Below are 26,303 nucleotides of genomic sequence, written 5' to 3'. Positions count from 1 at the left end.
TTTTATTTGATTTGCAAATAATGAAAAATCAAATACATACAAAACGTATTCAATAATAACGCTAGTTCTGTCATAAACTAGTTTAGACATTATCGACATAGTCCTATAAAACATTGGAGAATTGTCATTTTGTTTTGCGGTTTTTAACTTGAATGCCAACATTGTATAAGACTACCGAGTATCATTCAGTAAGAACATCGACGATGAATACACAGGAACAAAGATTGCAAGATAATGCAGCGTGTATAGTTAGTTTTATTTTATTTTATTTTATTTTATTTTATTTTATTTTATTTTATTTTATTTTATTTTATTCACTACTCTGGAAATACAAAAATGTACATACTAGTCACGGTATATGTATGAGATAAGCTCATTTCACGGAGGGAAATGTACATTGTAGTTTTGGTATGCATAATGTATTAATTCGTAAAATGTTCGTTTGCTCTACACATTCCGGTCGGATATGTAGTATACCTGTGTTTTGTTTTAACATCTCTGTTCTATGACAGTACACAAGGTGATATTTATATAGTCTCTGAAATGTGCCTTTTAATTTATTTCTAGAGAATTGGGCCTCGATTTTCCCCGCAAATAATTTTTGTTTGTCACAATTGTTATCACTGTTATGATTCGGGGTCGTCCATTTATCTATGTGCACGATGTCGATTTCTTTAGAAGGTTAAGCGATTGCTTGAATTAAACAAAACAAATAATCTAACCGTTTCAATTATTTTTTTCATCGCATACTATGCTAGGCAACTCCCGTTCTAATGCACAAACGAGTATTGCTGGTAAGCATGTAAGGCCAAACAATTAAATACGTGTAATTTGTTTCCAGTCATGACTTTGCTCTTGTTTCCGCAAAATAGCGTTAACATATTTTTTGGAATATCTTAGGACAATCTTTCGCCCATATAGAAGAGCTGCATTTCTTTTCGTAATTTTTGTGTATTTTTTTTCATTTTTATTCCTCGTGACATAGAGCCAAAAGGATGACCTTCACCGTGACGTCATCAAATGAAAGCCATGATGGAAACGTGTAAGAGTGTGTATGCTATGCATAAGTCAACAGCATACACAGATGGAAAATGATTTCGGTTAAATGCATACTATGATCGTAAATGTGTGTTTACTCATTTGGTACCACAATGAAGACTTGGGTCAAGTATTAATTACATAAATTAAAAGTACGTAAAAAAATAATAAAAACGTAGCTCATGCTCATTTAAATAAAGTATGTTATATATTACATAAAAATGCAGTAACAAATGTGACAAATAAACCGTTTTTTTTTCTCCGAAAAGTAAAAAGATCTAAAAATTCACCCGGGTGCGAGATGTGTGGCATGTTGACCAAATTCTGCAATGAACTCAGCGCCTTCGCCAAGATATGTGTTGATTCAGTTTCGTTTTCAAATAAGGTTCGAATCGGTAGATTCGGGAACCATCGTCAGCAGAAGAAGAATTATAGTAGTTGGCGTTTGAAGTATAAACTGATTCTAGGTTGAGTTCAGTTTGATATTTAATGTGGACGGATATTGACCTTTTTCAAAGAACTTTTTTGAAGTACTGGCGTATTTATCTAAGCCCAATGCACATGTACTGCCCGACGCTGACTCCCCGGGGGCAACGTCATATGCTCGTAACAAGATGTAGGGATATGCACGACGACACGTTCGTATTGACTGCATGGTGCACATATGGGATATTCCAAAGCTATAAGATATACCAGAATGTCGTTTATTGATAGGGGCGACTGGTTGTTACGTGAGCGCCGAGAAAGGAAAGAAGTAAACGTCACCCGGAGAGAGAATAGGCTGCATTAAAACTATTACGTGGCATGAATAGAGTTAGCGTAAAACATGCGGTAGTTTATTACACCACCTATTTTTCTTCGGAAAGTTATGAATTTTTATCAATGAATTATATATATATGTGTGTATATACCCATCTGTTAAATAGAGTCGACTTTTTAAAAAGATGCCTATTATGTGTAGTAATTGACTTATTGTTCGTTACAAGGACATTCGCTGTAAAGCTGTCCGATTACCATACATATGCCGGGGCCTGGTCATTCACCAAACTCAATCTCGGATATCAACAGAAGAGCGAGTCGAGAGAAGAGAAAGGCAAGTGCCCCAGATGTTCGAAGACGTTTGCACCCAGATGTCAACCCGGTGTGGTTTCTCAACCCCACCGTTGCGTGCGCCGGTGACGGACACATTTTTGGTCTGTTTGGTTTGTTGTTGTTGTTTTTTGAGAGCGCACATTGGATATAACTTGTTTTTTGCATTCAGTTATAAATGCAATAAAATCATCGTTACATTTAATAAGCGATGACGTAAAATCCATGCGATGCCAGCAAATAACAGATAAATATTAACGTCAATAAATTGGAACGTGTTGCCAGTAGCATAGCTTGTCTATCAAGGTGGGCTGAACTGAATAATTGAGTGGCGCTAATGACCATAATCTGAACGCACTCAATAATAAACGAACTAAGGTTCTAAGTAAGGGTCATTAAATATTCATCGGCTGTTCACATGTGACTTGTCTCACCTTAACATCGCTGCCGAGTTGTTAACGTGAAGGGGATATCATCGCGTACCCTGTGAATAAACCACTTCTATGACTATACTGAGGTCGTGTTCATCTTTTTTGAAGGTTTCTCACATTGGTAGCCGCGTTATTGGGCTCTCGATTACGTCAGCGACATCGTACGCATAGTCCGGTTAATGGTGAGTGCGGTAACCTGCTTGAAACGGGTTTACAGAAATCCAAGTTAAAACCAAACACGTAAAATCCGTAATAATAATAATAATAATAATAATAATAATAATTTAGCTACGAACGAGAATGAATACCAATTATGCATCCACTCAAAAGTCGCAATCTGAAATAATGCCACCATGTTGTCATTGCAGCACGTCATGTGGCGACATGAGAAGAATTACTTATTTCTGATAGGATACCTATTGGTTTTGGATCTTTGTCAATGTTATTTACCATTGTGTTCGATGGAAACTGGTCCCAAAACTAATATATTAGGTCCAGATTGTTTTCTTCATTGTGAAACACAACATGCGTTCATTGTTGATAAAGTTAAACAGTTATACACTATTTATAATACATACTGTTACGCATACTACCTATTGCTGTTAACGGATAGGGCTTTAACACTCTGTCGGATACGATCCACCCTATCACACCTCATTTGGACGCGGCCATCGGCAGTTTCTTCGATGGTAAGCACTTGACGTACACTCACAGTGCACAATTTCACTTTACTTATTGACTGTGAAAACCTACTCAATGTTCATATTGTGATGGTCACTAACGAGAAAACACAGTGTCCCACAGTAACTTACTTACCTGCTTACTTAATTTGTTGCATAATTATATCGTCAGAGGGCACTCTCCTAACTCCCCTAGACAATTCGCTTCGGTATTACCGTGTGGGCGAACCAATCGTCTAGGGCAATCCGAAAACGAATAATGGAAATAATATTGCATATGAATGTTGTTGAAATACGAAAAATAATTAGTTATGATTAATCATAAAATTGATTGACAACGTCTGAAAGTTGAACTTCACATTCCATTTAAAGATCCAATATGTGGATGAGAACATTGGACTATGATTTATTGTGACATGGAAATGCTGTTCTTGTAGCACACATCTGAGGTTGTGTTCGATGAAACAATGACATTCTCTAATACTTATGTGTGTTGGTTATTTTTGCTGTTGTACTTGCGTATTTTTTTTTTATCTAACAATTACACTTGTGGCTCTCTCTAAACGCACGATTTTTAATTTACGACAGATCGCAACCAGATTCAGTATCACACAATAATTTTTAAAAATACATACTTACGTCCATATTGCACCTTTAAAATGTGCATCACTCTTCTTGTTAATAATATTTGTAACTGATTCGTCTATTAAATCACGAACCCTAAAATCTGCCATCGATCTACGTCGCGTGTTCAATCACACTAGTGTCAGATTTTAAATACATGTATATTCAGTTTTACATACAAGGCTTATTCTCTACTCGTCTATGGTCCCTTTTAAAAATGATGAACACTGAGGGGAAATTATACCGACAATGATTATTGGTAGTGTTCTGAGTCACGGGATCGCTCGTCGGGTCGGGTTTGTTATAATATGATAGTTGACGGCAGACAAAAACCTTTGAGCTACACATGCAAACAGCATTGAGAGATGGACACATATAACTGATTTGAGAAAATATACACGTATATTTGTATTTTACTTTTATTTTTTCAATATTTGTACTTATTTTTCCTTCCAGGTTTACGCGATCACTCAAAGTCACGGTAAAAACAAACTACCAACAACTATTATTATTAATACACCTCGAGTTGTACATGTCTCCAGTGCCGCTGGGAAAACATAGCAGATAACTCTGTTCATAGTATATTCAGTTTTACATACAAGGCTTATTCTCTACTCGTCTATGGTCCCTTTTAAATATGATGAACACTGAGGCGAAATTATACCGACAATGATTATTGGTAGTGTTCTGAGTCACGGGATCGATCGTCGGGTCGGGTTTGTTATAATATGATAGTTGACGGCAGACAAAAACCTTTGAGCTACACATGCAAACAGCATTGAGAGATGGACACATATAACTGATTAGAGAAAATATACACGTATATTTGTATTTTACTTTTATTTTTTCAATATTTGTACTTATTTTTCCTTCCAGGTTTACGCGATCACTCAAAGTCACGGTAAAAACAAACTACCAACAACTATTATTATTAATACACCTCGAGTTGTACATGTCTCCAGTGCCGCTGGGAAAACATAGCAGATAACTCTGTTCATAGTATATTCAGTTTTACATACAAGGCTTATTCTCTACTCGTCTATGGTCCCTTTTAAATATGATGAACACTGAGGCGAAATTATACCGACAATGATTATTGGTAGTGTTCTGAGTCACGGGATCGATCGTCGGGTCGGGTTTGTTATAATATGATAGTTGACGGCAGACAAAAACCTTTGAACTACACATGCAAACAGCATTGAGAGATGGACACATATAACTGATTTGAGAAAATATACACGTATATTTGTATTTTACTTTTATTTTTTTCAATATTTGTACTTATTTTTCCTTCCAGGTTTACGCGATCACTCAAAGTCACGGTAAAAACAAACTACCAACAACTATTATTATTAATACACCTCGAGTTGTACATGTCTCCAGTGCCGCTGGGAAAACATAGCAGATAACTCTGTTCATAGTAACGTCGGTGTTTTATTGAATATTGTCAACATTGATTATGATTAACCTGTTTACCCATGGGGCACGACCACGCATTACTTTTAATAACCTGTCCCATTGGTTTACGTCGCTATGGCGGTACGCCCTCTGTCGGACGTACTGTGAAATCAAGATTGGCCGTTCTATCGAGTTGCTTTCATATTGGTAGTTCTGAATCCATGAACACCATATTAACATTCGCGTTCCCGGTGTCTTGGGAAAAGGGAATAATTTTTAGTTCTTTTTGCCTGGTCAAATGGGTTACTTTTTCCTGAAATTTTCCTAGATACGGGTCAACTTTCTCAGCAAAAATGTTTAGAAAGTCAGATCTCGTAAAACTTGTTCAAGTAGTAGGTTTGTAGGGGTCAAATTTGAACAAAAATGCATAGCAATAACGCCATTTTTATCCCCCAAAAGCTTCGATCATTTCGAAAATGACATCATTTTTCTCCAATATCCAAAATACGCTTTTTGGTTATTTTTCGGATCAAAATTTCTTCAGAACAGCCTGAGGGTCGATATTTTGAGTTCGGGCAGCAAACCATCATAATGTTTCATGCCCCCGGGGCTGATACAACGCGTCCGTCTGTTTTTCCATTAATCAAGCAAACTGAAACAGCGCGACAAATATTACGTTTACGTGATTGATTATGCACGTCGTAAATTGGTAACAAATTTCCACTTTTCATTCATCCTTACGGACAAAACATGTATCAGTTCTGTTGACAATTCCCAATCATACTACCCACATATCAAAGCACAATCAGTCACAGTTTCCATCGTTACGTTTATTTTTACTTTTTTTTTAAAAGAGAAAGTTTATGACCCATTTTGATTTTCACGGAGAATGTCAATACATATTTTCTGATGGGAGAGAGTCGTTAAATCGGGAGAGAAATATAAAATTTGCTGGCAATAAGGACATAAATCGAAAACCGTTAAAGTGATGCTGGTAGGGTCTAGTCATGTTTATTATTATTAAAAACTAAAACGGGGTATAAAATATGGCAATCCAATTATCTTCAGTGGCAGTCAAAATGAGTAGTTAGTCGAGGTAATTATGAACCAGAAAATGAATGTATAAGTATAATAATATACTGTCCGTGAATACTGGGTTCCATTTATCGCTACCTGCATCTAAAAGCTTATTGCCATGAAATTTGAAGTAATTTTTCTCACCATATTTTACTTTTTAAAAATCACGTCCTAATTATACAGTTTTCTGATTAATATGTATTGTAATTACGTACGAAACCTAACTGGCGTATAGATATAATTTGACGAAAACTGAATCGTAGGGGTGATGCGGTGTACGCATGTTACCTTGGTAGGCGCAGTATATTTAACGATTTATTTTGCTAAAAAAAATATGTTAACGTCACATATGCCTAATATGCAAAATCGCTTATTGAGTAATATGCGAAATCACCTCATATGTTTTTATGTTGTTTTTATTGTGCGCAATCCCTGACTTCGTGGTATCATGTCGTATCACCAAACTAGAGTACGGTTGCGGTGCCCTACCCGCCGCAGTACTCAACTCATAGCCCGATTATCGTTTGATAATGCCGAACCAGTTGGAAATTAACATGACGCAATAGATTTGAGACATTGTCTTCTTTTCCAATCACGAACTGAATTGATCCGACCTGTTTGAAAACTATATACACCTATGTTTTCATTCAGTAAATTAATGATGCCATGTCTTAAATCAACATTATTGTTCAGTGTATATTTCATTAAAAAAACGTTTCCCCTTTAACGTGAATATACCGCGCGAACTCATTGTCGCACTTATTTACACCCTTATCACCCCAGATAATAATCGATGTACAGTAATGAGCCCCGGAATGAGCCATACACGTATAGGGGTCAGTCATTCTGTTTTTTTGAAAATGTGGCACGTGTTCGAATAATACGTCAATGATTACTATACAGCGGTACAGTTCACATGGGTGTCACCATGACAACGCCGATAGAGCAGAATAATACAATGTGAACGCAGAAACGCCACACATTTATTTCTAACGATTTTTCTGAGCTCTACTGATTTGTGAAAATCGTAACGAATTATTTTAGCACGTTGCCTCTAAAAACGTTCCGACGGTCGTGATGGGGATTTTTAATTGTTCATCTTAGGGGACTTTAACGAGTAATACAATAATGGCGGTATGAATAATACACCATGACACCAAGGTTGGGTTTAAACTTGAATACAAACGAAATTTAGTATTGATTGTCATGTCATTGTGCATATGTGTAATGCACTATGGAAGATACATTTCCATTCAATATAATGGAAAAATATTATCATTTTTATTTATTTTTTACAATTGTAATTCATATATGAATGCCAATATGATATTTGATAATATGCATTTTTTCTCTTGTTTATTGAAGGACCCAATTTTTTTTATCAATTGTATGTGTCCTTAATAGCATAACCCAATATTAACGAAAGTCAGGTTACATTGTAAATACTCCCTGTTTCGGTTCGAAACATCTCGGCTAGGTTATTTCGGACAATACATGTTACACATTCTCAAAAGCCAAGTGTTACCCGCTTCATACTTCACATGAAATGAAATGAACAGGTAAGTGATATATAATGGAAGTCTTCGAAAACACTCCACTAAATGTATTGGTTTATCCCTTAATAAAACATTATTGTTATATGTTGATATATGAGGACAATAGAGTTAAAATCGATAACTACAAGCGGTTTCGCGATATTATTCCGAATTTTAACAGTAATAGGCAGTATACTATCGATATCAAACTATTGAATTAATGCCACGTAGGGTGGAAAAATTGTTCACGTGTTGTTAGTTGTTTTTCTGTCTCGCCCAAACAAAAGACAAAAATGTGATTTGCAAACTCGGTTGTCGCAAGAGGACGCTATTCATATAAATTACAAACGATGAAGAGCCGTCACAAAAGTAAGGTGGTGATCTACATTAAAGCGGGGGGTTCGTCACCTGCGCACGCGCGGGAATTGAGTTCCAAGCGACGATAACAACACACGCTAAAAATGCAAAGGTTCATTGGTAGACGATTGTTTGTAAACACGCTATGTCCATCTGGCACATGCGCAGATCACGACTCACCCGCTTTAATCAACTCGTTTTCTCAAACGAAGATTTGTTTTGACGCCATATTGTTTAAGGGACATAAGCGCAATAAAGGCATTCCATTATTTTTTATTAATATTTATAAATCGCACAATTCAAACGGGAACAGGCGATTTGTGGCCGATTTAATAACACTGGCCAGGAGCGCTTTCAAACGACGTCGTTGCTCACCGTGCTCGTTGATTGGCTAGTTGGATTCAACTGTCATTGGGAAGCTGAGAATTGCTGAGAATACAGGATATATGATGCTCAGATGCGCCTCCAAAGTCATGAGTACAAGATTTAGAAGCCTGGTTTATCCGGCCACTCTGACAATTTGTATATGAATTGCGTTTAAATGAACCACACAGTGCTTAGCTTGTACTTCGTGTAGCGTGAACTGTAAAATTGTTACTTTTAATATTTTACTATTAATGTTTACATCTAAGCAAAAAAAGCGTTCCCCACCCACTTGTGTTTTTGCATGCGTCACCGATGCGTGTTTTATATCGTATTTTGATTTGACAAACAATTGCAGAAGATTTCATTATACAGAGATGCCTATTCTTATTTTTACTATGTTTTTTCTTTATTATTTCTCTTTTCATGGAAATTGCTATTTCTGTGTCGCTGCTATCTTGACGTTAGGTTTCCACGTTTCCCTTATATAGTAATCATGGACAGCGCCCTTGTTCATCCGTACTAAAATCCTTTTGTTTTTCAAATTTGACCTGCCGAGGTCACGCCCGGTCGCCATTTTCAAAACAATATCCTCGTACAAAATGCGTATTTTCTATCAACAATTATTACACTTTCTATACATTCTATAAATTTGTATTCGATGGAATTACATATTTATAAATTTATATTTATTATGAGTATATGAAAGCAAATAATTTTACAGACTATCATAAATATTTTTAATAATATTTGTTATTGCAGAACGAGCCGCATAAGGTAACCAATGAAAAAGGATGCATCATGTCATGTGACCAGAGACGGATTTAGAAATTACCTGGGACTACGAACGACGTTTTGGAATACTTGCTTACAAACTGTGTGACACAGTGTCGACAGGTATGTTTATTAATACACAGGCTCCAGAATGTTGTTGCTATCTATATTGCCTCATCGACGATCTGTCATGAGGGCTCGAAATCGCCTTGAAAATGTCGAAACGTGAAATGAATTGAAGGCCTTCAGTTTTTGTGTCCAGGTTGTATTCATTCAAGGGCGAACTATCCGATCAATTTTACAAAGCTCCGCCTTTCTGTTGTTTTGCTTCGCACAACTATGTCCACATTACGATCAATAATGTGATTCACAGTATGAAACGACTTACTGTTCTAGTTTTTCAAATGCTAATTGTTATCCTAGTCTATCAAACACTAACAACCTAACACTGCGACGCCGGTAAATCATTTAAATTTGGACGAGACTTGAATTAATAAATATTGACTTGTCTGGACGACTACTTCTTCATGGAATAATTCATGGTCAATTACAGTCACAACTATCGAGATTTTGTCTTTGAGATTGCTTCGAATGTTGTAAAAGATTGGAACAACTGATTACCTACTTTTTTTCAAAACATTGTCATATGCTCCCCAGACATCACCAATTTCTGGTATTTTTTTTTCAAAATGTCCTAATTTTGTTCAATCATTTAAGTGTTTACCGTTAAATTTTCTCTTTTACATCCCAAAAAATTCAGCAAATAATTAGAAATGTCCCAGACGCTAGTTGCCAATTTGAAGTTGAACAAAATGTCCTGAGCTAATATTAAAAAAAACCCTCAAGACCTCAAGATATTTGTCTACATTCGTATTTACATTATTTCTATTTGTAAAAAAGTTAGTCAGGATTGTACACAGAGTCTACAGGTACTCACAATATTTTGAAGTAAAGTAGGTAATCAGTTGTTTACAACATCCAGCACAACCCTGAATAATAGATAGAGTAACCCCTATTTGAGGACAAGAAGGGGTGCAACTAATTTGTTACAAAAGCACTCAAATATGATATTTCTCTGGATGTTCTTATCGGATTTATTACATAGAAACTCTGATGCAATCACAGAGTGATGTGATAAAAGTAATGCTAATTTTACTTTTACTCACAGGGGTCGAAATACTCTGGTGCACACTGCACTATGCACATAGATTATTAGCTAGTGCAAGTAAACTCAAAATATAATGTGCACGCTGTGCATGTAGAAATTGACACGAAATTTTTTCATTATATTCACTAAGCCTAAATTAAGTTCAACCAACATTGTAAGACAACTAAAAAATCAATCATCAATCGATAAACCATAAATTTTATTTAAACTTTAAAAGTGGTGCATTTCACAACAAGTTAGTGCAGGTAAATTTCAAATTTCAATGCACACTGTGCATGCAGGGAAAAAATTCTATTTCAATCCCTGACTCAACAGCTTGACTCTAAACTGTACTTACAAAACTCTAGTTCATAATTAGTCACAAATCCTACGTAAGGCGAAACAAAATAGTATGGTTCAGACAACCTGACTCTACCTCATGTTGTACACAAGATCCTAAACTGAAACATGAGAAAAAATGAATCACACAAGATTTAACAAATTATTTGGATTGCGAGTGTGCCTGACAATACATGAAGACATTTTTTAAAGCGGGGGAGTCGTCACCTGCAAATGCGTCAGATAGCCATAGCATGTCATTGTTTACAAACAAGCGTCTACCCATGAGCCTTTGCATTTTTAGCATGTGTTGTTATCGTCGCTTGGGACTCAATTCCCACGTATGCACAGGTGACGATCCTTCATTAGCATCATGTCAATGAAATGTTTCTACAGTGTTCTTAAAAAAAATGTTTTCTATTTAATAAATATTTTTTTTTTTTAGAAATCATGGATCTTTCTGAGATTAGCGAGAACACCAAAATGGGACGTGAGTATGCCCTTCTAGGTAACTATGAAACATCACAGGTTTACTACCAGGGAGTGTTACAACAAATTCAAAAACTGTTAATGAGTTTGAGAAGTGATGCTGCCAAGAAACAAAAATGGCAACGAGTGAGTATATTTGATGTGATAAATTACATTTTGGGGACCAGGGTTCTCCCCTGGCTTCTGAAGCGCCATGTACCGTGACTCATAAATCACAAATCAGCATACGTCAGGATGATTTATCTTGATTTACCGCGCTGCGGTTATTTGCAGTTTTTACTACTCAATCGACTGGCTATTTCATTATTTCAAACTTTATTTGACTTGATACACACATAAATTACAATGGAGTAAAATGATATAAAATATAAGAATATCTAGTCTTCAATCAATTGTAGACAGGTTGACTATTTTTTTATAATAACAATGTTCTTTGCAAATTAGACAAATTAGATGTATTGTTATGCAAATTAGTCATGATGCTAGACATGCAGTCTGGGGAGAACACTGATGGGAACTATCAATAACCTTACTTTATTGATTCATACTGCTTCAAAGATCTGTCAAGGATCATGTCAGATAACCTGGTCATAAGATGGTCCATGTTTAACATTTTCACCACAGTTCCTCTTTTCATCACATATTTACAATTTACATTTCCCTTTAGAAGTTTGGGACAAAAATAGCCTAATTCTCCAATTTGAAGAATTTAAAAAAAAAAGTGCAGAAAAATTTGGGCGAGAAAGTCTGGTGGTGAAAAGGTTAAACTAAAAAATCTTTATCTTTTCTGTGGTGCTCTTTGGGTATACACCCGCCTCTTTATATATGTTATATATCTAATTTGGAGCCAAGAAGTGCCCTAAAAGCCAACGACCCGGAACCTGATGAGAGTTGTTTACAACAGCTATCCTGGTCTCCATTGTCTGTTGTCCATTATAGATTATGCATGGGCATGTGAGAACTCACAGGTTGACCCTTGAGGCATCACTTGTTGAAAAGTAGAAGCAAAGAAAAGAAAAACCATCATCATCATTTATACTCTGTTCTATCTGTATAGTTTTCTGCATCAATGCGAAGTCCCAGTAATGCAATGCAGAACAATTTAAAACATTACATTCTTGGTTTCTGTGTTCTTCAGGCCAGACAACAGATTGCACAAGAATACGAGTTAGTAAAGCAATACAGTAATACATTGAATGCCTTCAAGACATCGGATAATGTAGAACGCCCTATAAGTAGTGGTATATCAAGACAGCCTGTGGCGCCGCGGAGAGATGATCCTAGTCGAGATCCTGATGTTTGGCCACCTCCAACACCAGTAGAACGCAGGTAAGATCCTATCCCCTTTACTATAACCAGTAACAAATTATATGCATGGATGTATTTTGGCTGGAATTTTTATCTATAAATCTATAATATTATGTGAGTATACTTAGTATAATAATAATAATAATAATAATAATATAAATCTTTGTATTGGATATGACATGGGAAGTTGCTTGTTTGTGGCATTTGTTGAGACATTCTTGTTGTCAGGAATAGTTTCTAAGGAAGAACAGTTTTAAGTTTGCTCCTCTGATAAAAACTCTTCTTTTCTACTGCTGGTGGTATGAATGAATCAATCCATAGACTTTGCTCAACCACTAAGCATTGCTTATTTTGACTGTATTCTGCATTTTTACCTTGCCCGTACCATCAAAGATGGAAGGGAAAGGTATATTAAGGGAAAAATTTTGTCCGGCGTTGTCGTCGTCGTCGTTAATAATTGTTATTGTGTGCATAATAACTTTACTAATTCTATTCCAAACTTTATCAAACTTGGTCACCTTATTCATCAGTATAAATTCTTTCCTGAGTTTGAACAACAGATGTCCTGTATGAAAATATCATGCAAAAATTGAGAAAATCTGATAAAATATTTTGACTGTTTCTACTTGACTGATCACTGGTGACACACATCAAAGGTCACTGATCTCAGTGGAAATATGCATTGTTGTATGTGTTCAATGAAGCAAATGATTTATCTTGTAATAATATCCTTGGTAATGTATCTCAGAATCCCATACTGGGTTTCAAAACCAACTCATGGAGAGATTGCACAGTCTGATACACATTTGCAAACCTACCAATAAAATCTTTACAGAATACAAGATGTCAGAAAATCAATATAAGCACTCCTATGAACTGGGTGCCTAACTTTGATCAAGATCTGAAGCTAATAGAAAATCTGTTTAGTTCAAAGTTATCAAATCAAAAACAATACATAAAAAATACATTAAAAGCAAAACATTTCATCCACATTTTAAAAAGAAAATTATTCTAAAATATATGTATTCTGTATTTGACAAACAGTTCATTTGACAAATGAAAATTCACAGGAATATGTTTCAGCTATTAGAACAGAATGATAGAGTTTTTATAATACTAGTTTAAAAACGCACTTCAAAGATTGCAGTGTTTGAAGATGTAGATTCTCAGGAGGCACCAGTACTGTTGACTTCTCCATCCACTGGACACCAACTAACTATTTAAGTTGATTTGCATACAAAGCAGAGCTTGCAACATGATAGCTATTCATAAAGGGTGTTTTTTTTTACTTTTCATATAATACAGTAGTCACACAATGAGGCAGTTCATATTTGTCTCAGTGAATCATTAATTTTTGACAGACACCTGTACAAAATACTTGGACTAAAGCCAGCTAAAATTTTCTGTTATCTTGCATGTTTTATGAATCTATTCACATCTAAATGCAGCACTTTTTTTTTCAATGAGACATTTGTTTTTATACTAAAATATCTGAATTACTTTGAAGAAAGCTGGAAATTATGTCCCTTAAAATAATTAAACAAATAAGGCACCAATGTTTTTGTAAGATATTTACATCTTTTAAGGACATTCGGTAGATTGATTCCCCACTGTTGGTTCAACCCCAAAACTTGTTTGTATTCAAAATTAATTATGACAATGCATATTTATATTGAAACAAACTATGATAAAGGGAATTATATTATATAACAAAGGGCAAGGTCACCAGAGTTCAACTATGTTATTTGAAAGTTTGTGCACTGATTGACTAATTCTTTGATCCTTGTACCTAACTGCCATGTGCTTGTTCGCAGGCCCTCGCCACAGTATCGTGGTGGTGCTCGTAAAGAACCATCACATCGTCAAGAACACAAACCGTCATCACATCGTAACCCTCCTAGTCGTTCGGCTGCACAAGGTAAACCTGGACCATCCTATGGTAATGTTGATAGACGTGGGGGAGATCGAGATCGGGACAGGGGACGAGGAGGTGGAGACAGAGGGAAAAGCGGTAAAAGTGATAAGGTAAGTTTCATTCACAGTCTGCAGCATATATAAAGTTAATAGTTAAAATAAATAATTAATAATTAAAAATTAATCTGTACATAATCCTATAAAAATATTGGCTTGAAATTTGCTTGTGTCTTCGTATAACTATGTACATCGACATCAAATGGAATGTGAAGTAAGTATGGGAGCCTTCTGCGAGAGATAATCCTTTGTGAATTTGGAGAGTCCAAAACAAATTCCCTGTATTAACTGAGGAGTTACTTTCATTCACATTATCAAGATTGAGAATTCTCACAAAATAATACTAGTCTATCTAAACCTAAGGCTTTGGTAAATTATCAGTTCTGAAATCTTGCTTTGCTGTTTTGCTTTTAATTTCTTGATACTGATTGTTGTATCTATATATACGTATGCATAATAATGATTATTCTTACAGGAAAAGCGCAGTCCATCCAATGAAGGCGATGAGAAGAAGTTTGACCCCACAGGTTATGATAAAGATTTAGTTGAGAATTTAGAGAGAGACATTGTACAAAGAAACCCCAATGTACACTGGTAAGTACGTCTCCTGAAAAGTATGTAATGTAGGAAGAAGAAACATTTACAGTATAGCGAGATTTGATGTTGCAGGGATATTCAATTATGTTTTACGGTACTGTGCCACTATTATAACAGATCATGATCACCTTTCCTTGACTTTTACAATATGGTTTAATTTTATGCTGTTAATTTTTTCACAAAATTCAGGTAAAAATGTATATAACACTTTCTATGCAAAACACAGGTCAAACATGATCAATGAAAACAGCGATTTTATAACCATTTACCTTTGATTCCTTGAAAAAAAGTTCTCATCATATCTCAAAAGTTTGTTTTGTTACATTTGTTAAAAAATTCATATACGATTATTAGGACATCCTGATTTTTACTATTTATTTTTCATGGAAAAAACGTTTAAACACAGATTCCTGAATGTTCAAAATTTGCATCTTTGGAGACAGCTTTTCTAAAAAAATCAATGTTTTAAATTTGATAAATAAATCTGTAAACTTGTCTAAACCGTACAGTATGTTACCCTTTTGAAATAAAATATTGTGATGATTTTTTCATCTCTATTTATTTGGTTGAATACATGGATGGAAATAAAACAAGGTGAGTAATACATAGCCCAATACATAGAAACTCCACACTCCGCAAAGTGCCAAAGTTGAATTATTTTACATATTTCGCAAGATAAAAAAAACATCTGACACTAACTCGTACTTTCTTATTTAGGGGTGATATTGCAGGTCTGGGTGAAGCAAAGAGACTGCTAGAAGAAGCCGTAGTCTTGCCGTTAATTATGCCAGAATTCTTTAAAGGTATTCGTAGACCTTGGAAGGTAGGTGATACAGTCATGGGTATTATAAAATGTTAATTACTATTTCACTCCATTGTCATCTACCACAAAGTCAATCTGATTAAAATCTGATGTAGTGTACGGGCTTTAATTATTTTGGCTATAAACTTATTTTTAATTTTATTACTTTTGTTATTAATGCCTTTTTATTTGATTATTTTACATTGATTTTTTTTTAATTCCGCCCTACATACATCTGATCTGACGCCTATGTAAGTCCCGTTCAAATCTTGCGTAAGTAACAGCCAATCACAGCCCCCCTTTTATACAGGCTGTCGGTTGCTTACATTTCAGTGTAGCAATACTCTACGGGCAATCTTTCTGTACATTATATTTTGCCCACTTGAATAAACCATTAATAGAAAATTGCTAGTATATTTTTATTCACAAAAGAAATTCCACAGCATTTTACAATTTTTGTCATTACATTGAATATTTTGTTCACTTCCAACAAATGTGTACACTTCCTGATACATCTTCACCAGCCAAATTGTTGATACATTTTGACGAATATTTACAGCTACGGCTTCAGTACTGTGGACGATCATGATTTTGGCCTGATCGTCAACAAAACATCACCCGTCTCCAGGGCAAGCGACTGGAAAAAAACACCGGTGTTCGGTCGAACCGGTGGAAACAAAATCGTCACTCCCAGAATAACTACGCAAAATAACGATCTAAACTCGAACCATTCGAGCCACAATATAAACATAAAAAAATGACTTTCGTTGCATTTGACAATGATAAACTTACCGAAAAGCCGTAAAGGTAACGTCGGCATAATCCGCCATTTTATTTGAGTGTGTTTGCCACCTGACTCTGCCTGGTGACGTCATCATGTGCGCTATAGAAGGAGGTCTGTGATTCGTTGACTAAAATCGTCGATAGTGGGTCTCGTTGAAATCACGTTACATAGGCATCGGGTCAGATGTATGTCGGGCGGAATTAAAAAAAAACACAAAATCAAAGTAAAATAATAAAATAAAAAGGCATTAGTAACAAAAGTAATAAAAAATAAAATTAAAATAAGTTTATAGCCAAAATAAGTAAAGCCTGTACACTACATCAGATTTTAATTAGATTGCCACAAAGTAGTCCCTGTATAATATCTGTTTGTGTTCTTGAAAATGCTGGTTGTCATTTTGAGATTCAAATGCTGTTTAGCTCCCAGTTTTCTGGATAAATTAATTGCAGCTTGTCTGAATAAATGTGCCCTATTTTGCCCAAATCATTAGTATAAACAATTATATGTCCAAAAGAGCTCCTACTCTCTGTTTTATGTTGCCTGTTTAGATCATATTGCCTTAAAGCTGTATTCCACTTTGCAAATCTGTAAGATACCATCTACTGCCATCTATCATCCAAGTTAAGATTGTGGATGGGTAATGGAGAAATTAACTGCATTAATATGAATTTAGGAAAGTCTCTTAAATAGACACTCACTGAGTTTAGAGGCCTTTGCTTATCCTTAAAAGTCAGTTACATTGTTGTATGTCTAAGGGATAACATCCTTCACTACTCTCAAAATGAAATGAGCAGGCAAGTGTGACTAGGATTTCTACTTTTACAATATCATGTTTTTTAGCTAAAACAGTGGGAATGCGGCTTTAAATTGTTCTTTAAACTATTACATCATGATGTGATGACAGTTTCTAATTCCACTTTCTGTGTCAGTCCATGTTTTTATCTGTTTATCGTAAAAAATGTCCAAAGTTTATAGCAAATTGTATTTGCAAATTTTTACCTTTACTAGGGAGTCCTAATGGTTGGCCCACCTGGCACAGGAAAAACTTTACTGGCCAAGGCCGTCGCTACAGAATGTGGTACAACATTTTTCAATGTCTCGTCTTCCACCCTCACGTCAAAATGGAGAGGGGAGTCAGAAAAACTGGTCCGCCTTCTTTTTGAAATGGTATGTTCTTTTATACTTTTTTTATTTGTTATTATTCTCTTAGGGAGTCATGATGGTTGGACCCCCTGGAACGGGAAAAACTCTCTTAGCTAAAGCTGTAGCTACTGAGTGTGGTACCACATTTTTTAATGTCAGTTCATCTTCTCTCAGTTCAAAATATCATGGAGAATCTGAAAAACTTGTTAGAATTTTATTTGAAATGGTGAGTGTATGTGTGCTATTTTTTTTTTATTGTCCAGAGGTTTTATCTTCTTAATAACTGCACTTTTCTGCAATTACACAATCTTGCATAATTTGTTTCCACTAACATTTTGTCTCGCTAACTTACTAAATTTTCTGCTTCAATCATTTGGAATGTAACTAACCCGTAATTACCATTTTATGTCTGTAAAATCATTTTCTTTTCACTGGCATTTTATTTCCTTATTTTGCCCTCCTTGAGCAATTTAACTGGGTTTTTGTTCACAAAATTGACAGAAAAACAGTGAGTTCTTTTTATATTTCAAGTTCACATGGATTCAATTTACTGTGAAATACTTTATTTTAGCTGGAATTATTTTTTGCTGAAAAGGCTTTTTGCGTGTTTTGTATGGAATTTATTTTCACTGATTTTTGGAAAGTTGAATGTGAAATATAGGAAAACAAGTATTCGCCAGATTTTATTTTCATGGAATCAACCCTTCAGCGAAAATAGGGAAAATAAATTCCAACGAAAATAAAGTCTTCTACAGTACTTGATTTAACTTATCTTTGGAAATAGTGAAATTAAAATGCGGAGAATACATGTTTACAGTTTGTCACTGACACTTTTCAAGCTAAATTGATTATTACTTGGATAAAGGATATATCACAATACCAAAAATGAAAAACAAAATATAGTCACCATCAGAAATATCATGGGAGGAAAAAAAGCTCAAAATTTGAATATTTTTTCCCTGGTTTTCTATGATGAGATTACCGGTATGTCTTTAATATCTCAAAATTTTGCTTAGTCACAGGAGACGAAAAAGTTCTAAATTACTTACGTTATGAATTCATACATTGTTAAAACTTTTTTTTTTTAAAATGAACACTTAATTTGGTCAGTTTCCAGTGTGATTATTACCATACGTGATTGACTTACAATTGACTAAGTGCCCCTCCCTCACGTTTAAGGGATTTCTAGAATTATTAACCCAACCCAACAGCAAAATGTGTTCATGTCCTCTTATATTGCACTTGCTTTTAAGGCCTGATTTATTTAATTTCAACTTCCCAGAGAGTGTTACGACATTCATGTACATTCATGTTGCCATGACAACCTTAGATTTCTGGGGGTGTATTTTTATCCTATGTGTGATCTTAACCTTGTGTGTGTGTGTGTGTGTGTGTGTGTGTGCTACAACGATAAATTTTAATAAAATTTGATGCGTGGCTGTTTGTGATCTGCTAGTTAAATATCCATTAAATTTACTTTTTAATCAACAAATTTTAAATCTGTTGTTAAATTCCATTGGCAACATAAAAGATGTGACAGTTGCAGAGTTAGAAATCTTCTAAAAGTGCCTGATTCAATACAATTTTTGTAGCACATTAAATCCAATATATCTGATTTTCCACTGCAGTAAAATAACTAGCGGGTGAAAATTAAATGTGCAGTACATGTTTATTTTTCTAGGCCAGGTTCTACGCACCTAGTACCATATTTGTAGATGAAATCGACTCCATATGCAGTAAAAGAGGAACAGCCAATGAACATGAAGCCAGTAGACGTGTTAAATCAGAACTACTTATACAAATGGATGGTGAGTTTATTTTTCAAACCGACAAGAAGGCTTAGTTATGAGGAGTCACTAATGCACATAAATTATTCAACACAACTAGTTATGCACACTAAATTGCTGGTGTGTCACTGACACAATAGAAAATCATACATTGAAAAAGTTACCTTGAAAAATATCTTACTATAGTTTAGGAATTTGCTTTCACATTTTATAAGTGAAATCAAGGGCCACAAGATTTTTGCACTTTTAGGAGTTGTCAATAGCCACATGCAATCTTTTCTTCCAAGACACAACTCGATTTTTGCGATTCCATTTGGGCTCAACAAACTCAGTACTGTTTTAGAGCACACTGGTAACTATCATAGTAACAATAGGGAGATGCATTGTGTATGAGAAACACAGATTTTACTAGGAGTAATTTATGAGAGATTGCATTGTAATTGCATTTCACACATTTCTTCATCTTAGGTGTCGCTGGAGCAACCGGTGTAGAAGATCCAACACAACAAGTGATGGTGCTAGCAGCTACAAACTTCCCATGGGATATTGATGAAGCACTGAGAAGGCGTCTTGAAAAAAGAATTTTTATTCCATTACCCTCAAGTATGCAAAACTCATCATAGATAATTGTCCTTTCCACCTGTGACTGTTATTTCAAAGTTGATCCCGTAGTCCCTTCATAATTAACTGATATCGCAATTTCTTGTGATGGAGCTCTTCAGATAAACAATTCACAACTTTTGGACGTTCTTAAAAAATTGAATGAATGGGAAGCTGATATTGATATTAGTAACAATGAATCAGAAAACTGACAAATTTTGAATATTTCTTTTCATCGTGCATCGAGCTGCAATTGCATGTGTTTACATACACCTAGCAGCAGACATAATTCTACCTTTGACCTTTCCTGACCTGACCTGGCCTGTCCTGTTCTGACCTGACCTGACCTGACCTGACCTGACCTTAAATAAGTCTTCATTTGTTATTTTCAGCTGAAGGTAGAGAACAGTTATTACAAATCAATCTACGTGAGGTGGCGTTAGCGGACGATGTAGTCATGTCGTCAATTGCTGAACAACTAGAAGGTTATTCCGGTGCTGACATCACTAACGTATGCAGGTATGTAGTTTTGGCATATCAGTCTGTATGTGTAATCTCCACTTAATAATGTGGAATGTTTTACTTGAATTGTGATCTGTTTCGTTTTGTATGTTTCTTCTGATATATGGTTTTATATGGGTGTTATTCCTGTATGTAGGAGACAAAGTATTAAACTAGAGTTTAGATTTGACCTGAAATTTAATTTTACTATTAAAAATCAAGCCTAAAAATTCTCATTTGATTTTATTTGAATGTGTAAAATAATTATTTAGAGCAAAATCAGGCGATTAAAATAGTAATCATCGAAAAAGTGATATAGCAGTTTTTACCAGTATTTTATTATGTCATTCACTCATTGATGTTGTCATGGATTTGTCTGTTCAATATTGATATATTTATATTTTGTAAAATAAAGTAACAGATTGGTACAAAATACAGTTGAGAAAGTACGGACTTGGGGGAGGGGTCAAATAAGTGCAATTGATTTGAAATTACTAATTAAAATCAATATCAGGATGCATTACAGACCAACCACATTAAGAATGAACTCTGCTAACTCAAAAAAAATGAGCACTACAGATTCTCAATATTTCTCCCCCCCCCCCCGAGTGAAATAGCAATTATATAATTCAAGGATATACTTTTTGGTATCCATGGAAACAAAGACTGTAGCGTTAAACCCTATTTTGGCGAGTGTTTTGGATTGGAAAATGGGCAAGACACATACAAGTACATAATTTTAAATTTTTTTGTTAGGAATTTAAAACATCCAATCACAAAAAAAAAATTTGGCAAAGTTTCAAGCAATTCTAAAAAGTGTGTTGCGTTATGGTCGACCATCTTTAAAATGCAGTTGTAAAGCATCTCAGTAACCACAACTCCCTGGAAGCAGTAAGATTATTGGGTAATGAATGTAACACTATTATTATTATTATATCTTTACAGGGATGCCTCTATGATGGCAATGCGTAGACGTATTCAAGGATTACGACCAGATGAGATTCGTAATATTCCAAAAGATGAGCTTGATCTTCCCACCAACATGGCAGATTTCCAGGAAGCGATTACAAAAGTATCCAAATCTGTTGGACAAGAAGATTTACAGAAATATGAAAAATGGATGGAGGAGTTTGGATCAGTTTAAAAATGCATTAACATGTGGTGATGTTCCATCGGTGGCGGCTTTAGTGGACGAGTACAAATGCAGCTACTGCTTTTGTCCTGGATCATTGGCCGACTTTTCCAGAAGTCTGACACTGCTGTTTGTTTAATATGTATAAACTATCTGTTTCTGAACGTAAAACAACTTGTGAAAAAACTGAAAATTAAAAAGTGCTTGGATACTACATGTACTTAAGGTAATGAACAGTAGCACCAAAACGTCTCAACGCGTCCGGTCAATATGGCTGACACTACACCGACCAGATGTACAGAATGTATGATTTTTGCACTGCTTGTTTGCTGTTGAATGCATTTACATTGACTGTAGTTTTGCTGTGAAATGTGTTGCGTAATAAAAATGGAAAAGATAGACGTGACTTGTGTCAATGTTTTTTATTGTATATACATAAATAAATAAATAAATAAATAGTACATGTACAATACAGCTTTTGTAACCTGTCATTATCTATTATTTGCCCTCACATTTCTTGCATTCAGGTTGTGTATTTATCACTTTCCTGAGCATTGTGATCACATTCAGATAGTGTATGTATTGTCTTGCCTAAATCACATTTCTGATTTGCTTTGATGGAACTAGTATAGCTATAGTCGCAGCCCCGATGACTTTTATGTTATGCCACATTTTGCGTGGGACACTGAAAACACTTAAAAATAAGGTACATGAAAGAAATGAAAAAAAGTACTTGATCAGATTTGTGGTATTTATTCAATAGAGTCTACTTGCTGTAGGTGATTTTCCTGTAACAATTAACATGGAAACTTGCTTTCAAAAGCTGGTAATGCACCTGAAATGCTTGTGTTCTCTTTTATCCATTGAAATCTGTAATTCAACAATTGCATTACGTATACCTTTGATGATTGACGACCATGCATCATCAAAGAAAAAATTGGCTGAATGCCTTTTATCGTTTACCTAATTCTAACCCAAACAGTGATGTTTATCCTGTAAACAAGCAGCCATGACTTTGAGTGTCTGACGTTTATCGTAACAAAAGTGATACAATTGAAATATTTAGTAAAAAGTTGCATTGGTCTGTTTATTTGCTGATGGATACCATGTGACATTAGAATGACTATTCTAATTCATCTTTTTGATGAGAACCTCCAATGGAATTTGCAGTACAGTAAAGGCTCTACCTGCTGTGGTTGATCTGTGTTTGAACTCCATATTTGAGGAAGAACTCTGATCTCCTTGTCAACATCAGAAGTTGCACCTTGACTAAAGTTGCTCAGTCTTAGCCAAGTAGAGGTTTGATGTACAATAGCAGTTTATTTAGCTAAGACAATACCAGTTTACAAGTAGTGTAGTTATACAAACATTACGGTTTACAATCTACATGAGGAGTCTTGATTTACAGAAATAAACATGGCCAGAACTATAAGTCACATGACCAAGAGTGGTATAATTAATCCAACTCAAATAATTATTTGTTCATGGTGAAACTTTAGAAAGTTTCCTGTATTCTATCTTTAGAAAGAATGTTATGGAGAGAAATTTCCCAATAATCTAAAGAGCTTTGAAACTCACGGGAGCATATGATGATTTAGTAAAAAAAAAAAAAAGGTTTTTGGCAATTACATATACCAGTTAAGTGCACCACATGTACAGTAGAATAATGAAATGTTTTTTAAATGTGAAAATGGCCAATAATAAAAATGTTGTCATGCATGTATGCAATTGCATGTATTAATGAATGTTGTTATTGAATAATCTTACAAATTAAAACCAGATAACTTTTTTGACCTTATTTTCTTGTTACCTCGTGTATGGCACCGAAGTTGGAACCACTAAACATACTATAGTATATGACTTTATATATCAACGAACGAAATTGTGTTTGCACCGTTAAGGGCGCTATAATATATGACTGGCCTGCTGTTTTCGCACAAAATGGCCGATGAACGGAGACGTCGTGGACGTAACTTTGTTATCACTGGCGGATCCAGAAATTCAGGAAGGGGGCGTGCGCTCCTATTGACGTGGCCAAAGTAGACCTCCGGTGAGCTGGGTTTGTCAATTGATTTTTCAATTTTGTTTTTGCTGGCTGAAGGGGAGGCGCGCGCCTGGTGCGCCTTCCCCTAAATCCGCGCGTGGTTGTTGTTGATATATTGATCTTTCGTTAGTTCGGCAGTTCATTCTGAAGGTGTAAGTATACAGTGTGCATTTTTATTGGTATCACCGGCTACAAAATGGTTAGGATACCTTGGCTTTACCGGGATTCTGCCAAAGAAGAATTTTTAATTATTTATATCGTCCCGGGATTCTGCCAACCTGGCTCCATACTATTCTGTTCACATGCAATTGCTGCAGACATCGAGGAAAGACACCTGTTTATAAAATTTCATAAGAAGTTCTAAAAGTAATTATTTTAACACAGTTGTTCCTACTATGATTCTGAAAATATGTGCTAATTCATTTGCCGAAAATGTATAGAAGGCACATTTCGTATTTAATTTTCTCGTCTTTGACTAAATTGCCACTTATGTATTTGTTTCTCGAGGACGAGTGTACCATAAAGAACACATAGTATCAGGTTTATCTTCAGGGTCGAATTAAATACGAAATATATTCCTTATGGCGTAGCTGGTCACCGCGATCAACTGTGTACTGCACAATCAGTCACTTGTATTGTGGTCGGTGAAGTGCCGACATTCCCACGATCTCTATGTCGATTCGAGTTATCGCGATTGTCATGATGACGACATCACATTAAAAAAATATGTTCACTGAGTGGTAACCTTCACAGTAATACAATATTTGAACTCTATGCATTACTATGCTTATATCAAAGCTCTAGATGATAAATGGTATAACTTTAATGATGGGTGTAACAGTATTTGATAGTGTAGACACAGTTCAGACAGAACAAGTATATTTACTATTTTATCAGTTCAAATTAGGCAACAGTGTTTTTGTAAGATAAGTACATCAATCAAGGACTTTTGGTAGACTGTTTTTCAAATCCTTAAACTTGTTTGTATTTAAAATTGCTTACTAGTATTCATATTGAAAAAAAACAAACTTTGATGAATGAAATAATATCATGTAATAAAGGGCAAAGTCACCAGGGGTTACTTGTTTTTGCGTGCTTGTATTTTGCCCATTATATGTAATTAGCCTCGCTATTCAATGTAACCATTTTAATTCCCCCAGTGATGTCCAGCCACGTATATATATGCAGGTGAGAAATCTAATTGAAATAGGATCTTAGTTTTTTTTTTTTTTTTTTTTTTTTTTTTGATAAATATTTTTTATTATCCATAACAAAAAAAAAATACAGGACTTTAATAAATACAGGATCTTAGTTTAGTTTAGTTTAATTTTATTTAAATATGTATTTAGTTATTTATTATATATATATTTTATTTTGTTTTGAATATATTATTTACTTGTTGACAGGTGTTTTAGTTTTAGGGCTTGGTAAGCATATATATATATATATATATATATATATATATATATATATATATATATATATATATATATATATATATATATATATATATGATGGTTGTGTTAATCGCAATTATTGTAAAATGCAAACTTACCCATAGAGTTTGTTTATCCGTGTGATATAAAAGTTTTTGTAGTGATTGTAACAAGTTTGTTAAGATGTTACAAGAACTGATAAGTTTTTTTTACAAGCGGTTATTTTTCAGATATGCACGGTCCGCTTAATGTTTGATGTGCTATTCAAAAACTTGAAGTAATTATAGAGTTATTAAACAAATTTACATGAGTTTGTTGGTTTAGGTCATAAATACGTGACATATCGATCGATCAGCTAAATTAAATCACACGTGCTAAATTAGCCTCGAAGTCTGACGCAAGTCCGACGTCATACGGTAATTATGGCATCTTGAGATACCGTGTACACATGATGTGTGCCAAAACGCAACTTTAAATGCACGCCCTCAATGTCAGCCTCGCTCTGGAGTTCTGAGTTCAAGTCATTGACGCTGCAGTTCGGCTTCGCTGGTTCCCGGCGTCCTTTGCGGGAACCAGCCAACAGTTCGGCGTCTTCTCCACCAATCTGACGCATATCGCGCAAGGTGTGCCGGGAGTTTGTTCGAAATTTCGAACGTTTCGAAGTCAATTGTCGATTGCCACGTATTTTACGGATATATTGAATCGTTTCAGAGACCTGTTTACTAAATAATGATAAATGAAACTTAGAAAACTTGTAAGAACAAACTGGGCCCAAATTGCAATAAGTTTACGCTGCTAGAGTCTGGTTCGGATGGAGTTCTACGCGTGATTTTATTGCGCTCAAGGACGTTCTATTT

General features: G+C 35.0%; 1 protein-coding gene across 2 annotated transcripts; it reads left to right on the top strand.

Moving 5' to 3' along the window:
* Nucleotides 1-9,404: 9,404 nt before the first annotated feature.
* LOC100372529 (katanin p60 ATPase-containing subunit A1-like) lies at nucleotides 9,405-22,367 on the top strand. 2 transcript variants are annotated; one of them, XM_085505026.1, is made up of 11 exons: nucleotides 9,405-9,489; nucleotides 11,298-11,467; nucleotides 12,480-12,670; nucleotides 14,464-14,674; nucleotides 15,096-15,214; nucleotides 15,935-16,040; nucleotides 18,014-18,172; nucleotides 19,628-19,754; nucleotides 20,202-20,336; nucleotides 20,726-20,852; nucleotides 21,780-22,367. In XM_085505026.1, the coding sequence occupies exons 2-11, from the start codon at nucleotides 11,303-11,305 to the stop codon at nucleotides 21,976-21,978; spliced, it is 1,539 nt and encodes a 512-aa protein (XP_085361152.1). In that variant the 5' UTR covers nucleotides 9,405-9,489; nucleotides 11,298-11,302; the 3' UTR covers nucleotides 21,979-22,367. The 2 variants fall into 2 exon arrangements, with proteins under 2 accessions (XP_085361152.1, XP_085361151.1); XM_085505025.1 differs by lacking the exon at nucleotides 18,014-18,172 and adding an exon at nucleotides 17,812-17,970.
* Nucleotides 22,368-26,303: the final 3,936 nt, after the last annotated feature.

The sequence above is a fragment of the Saccoglossus kowalevskii genome, chromosome 11, assembly GCF_978046115.1.
Source record: "Saccoglossus kowalevskii chromosome 11, keSacKowa6.1, whole genome shotgun sequence".
NCBI lineage: Eukaryota > Metazoa > Hemichordata > Enteropneusta > Harrimaniidae > Saccoglossus > Saccoglossus kowalevskii.
The sequence above is the reverse complement of the archived record's forward strand: the minus strand, read 5'-3'. Positions and strand labels throughout refer to the sequence as shown.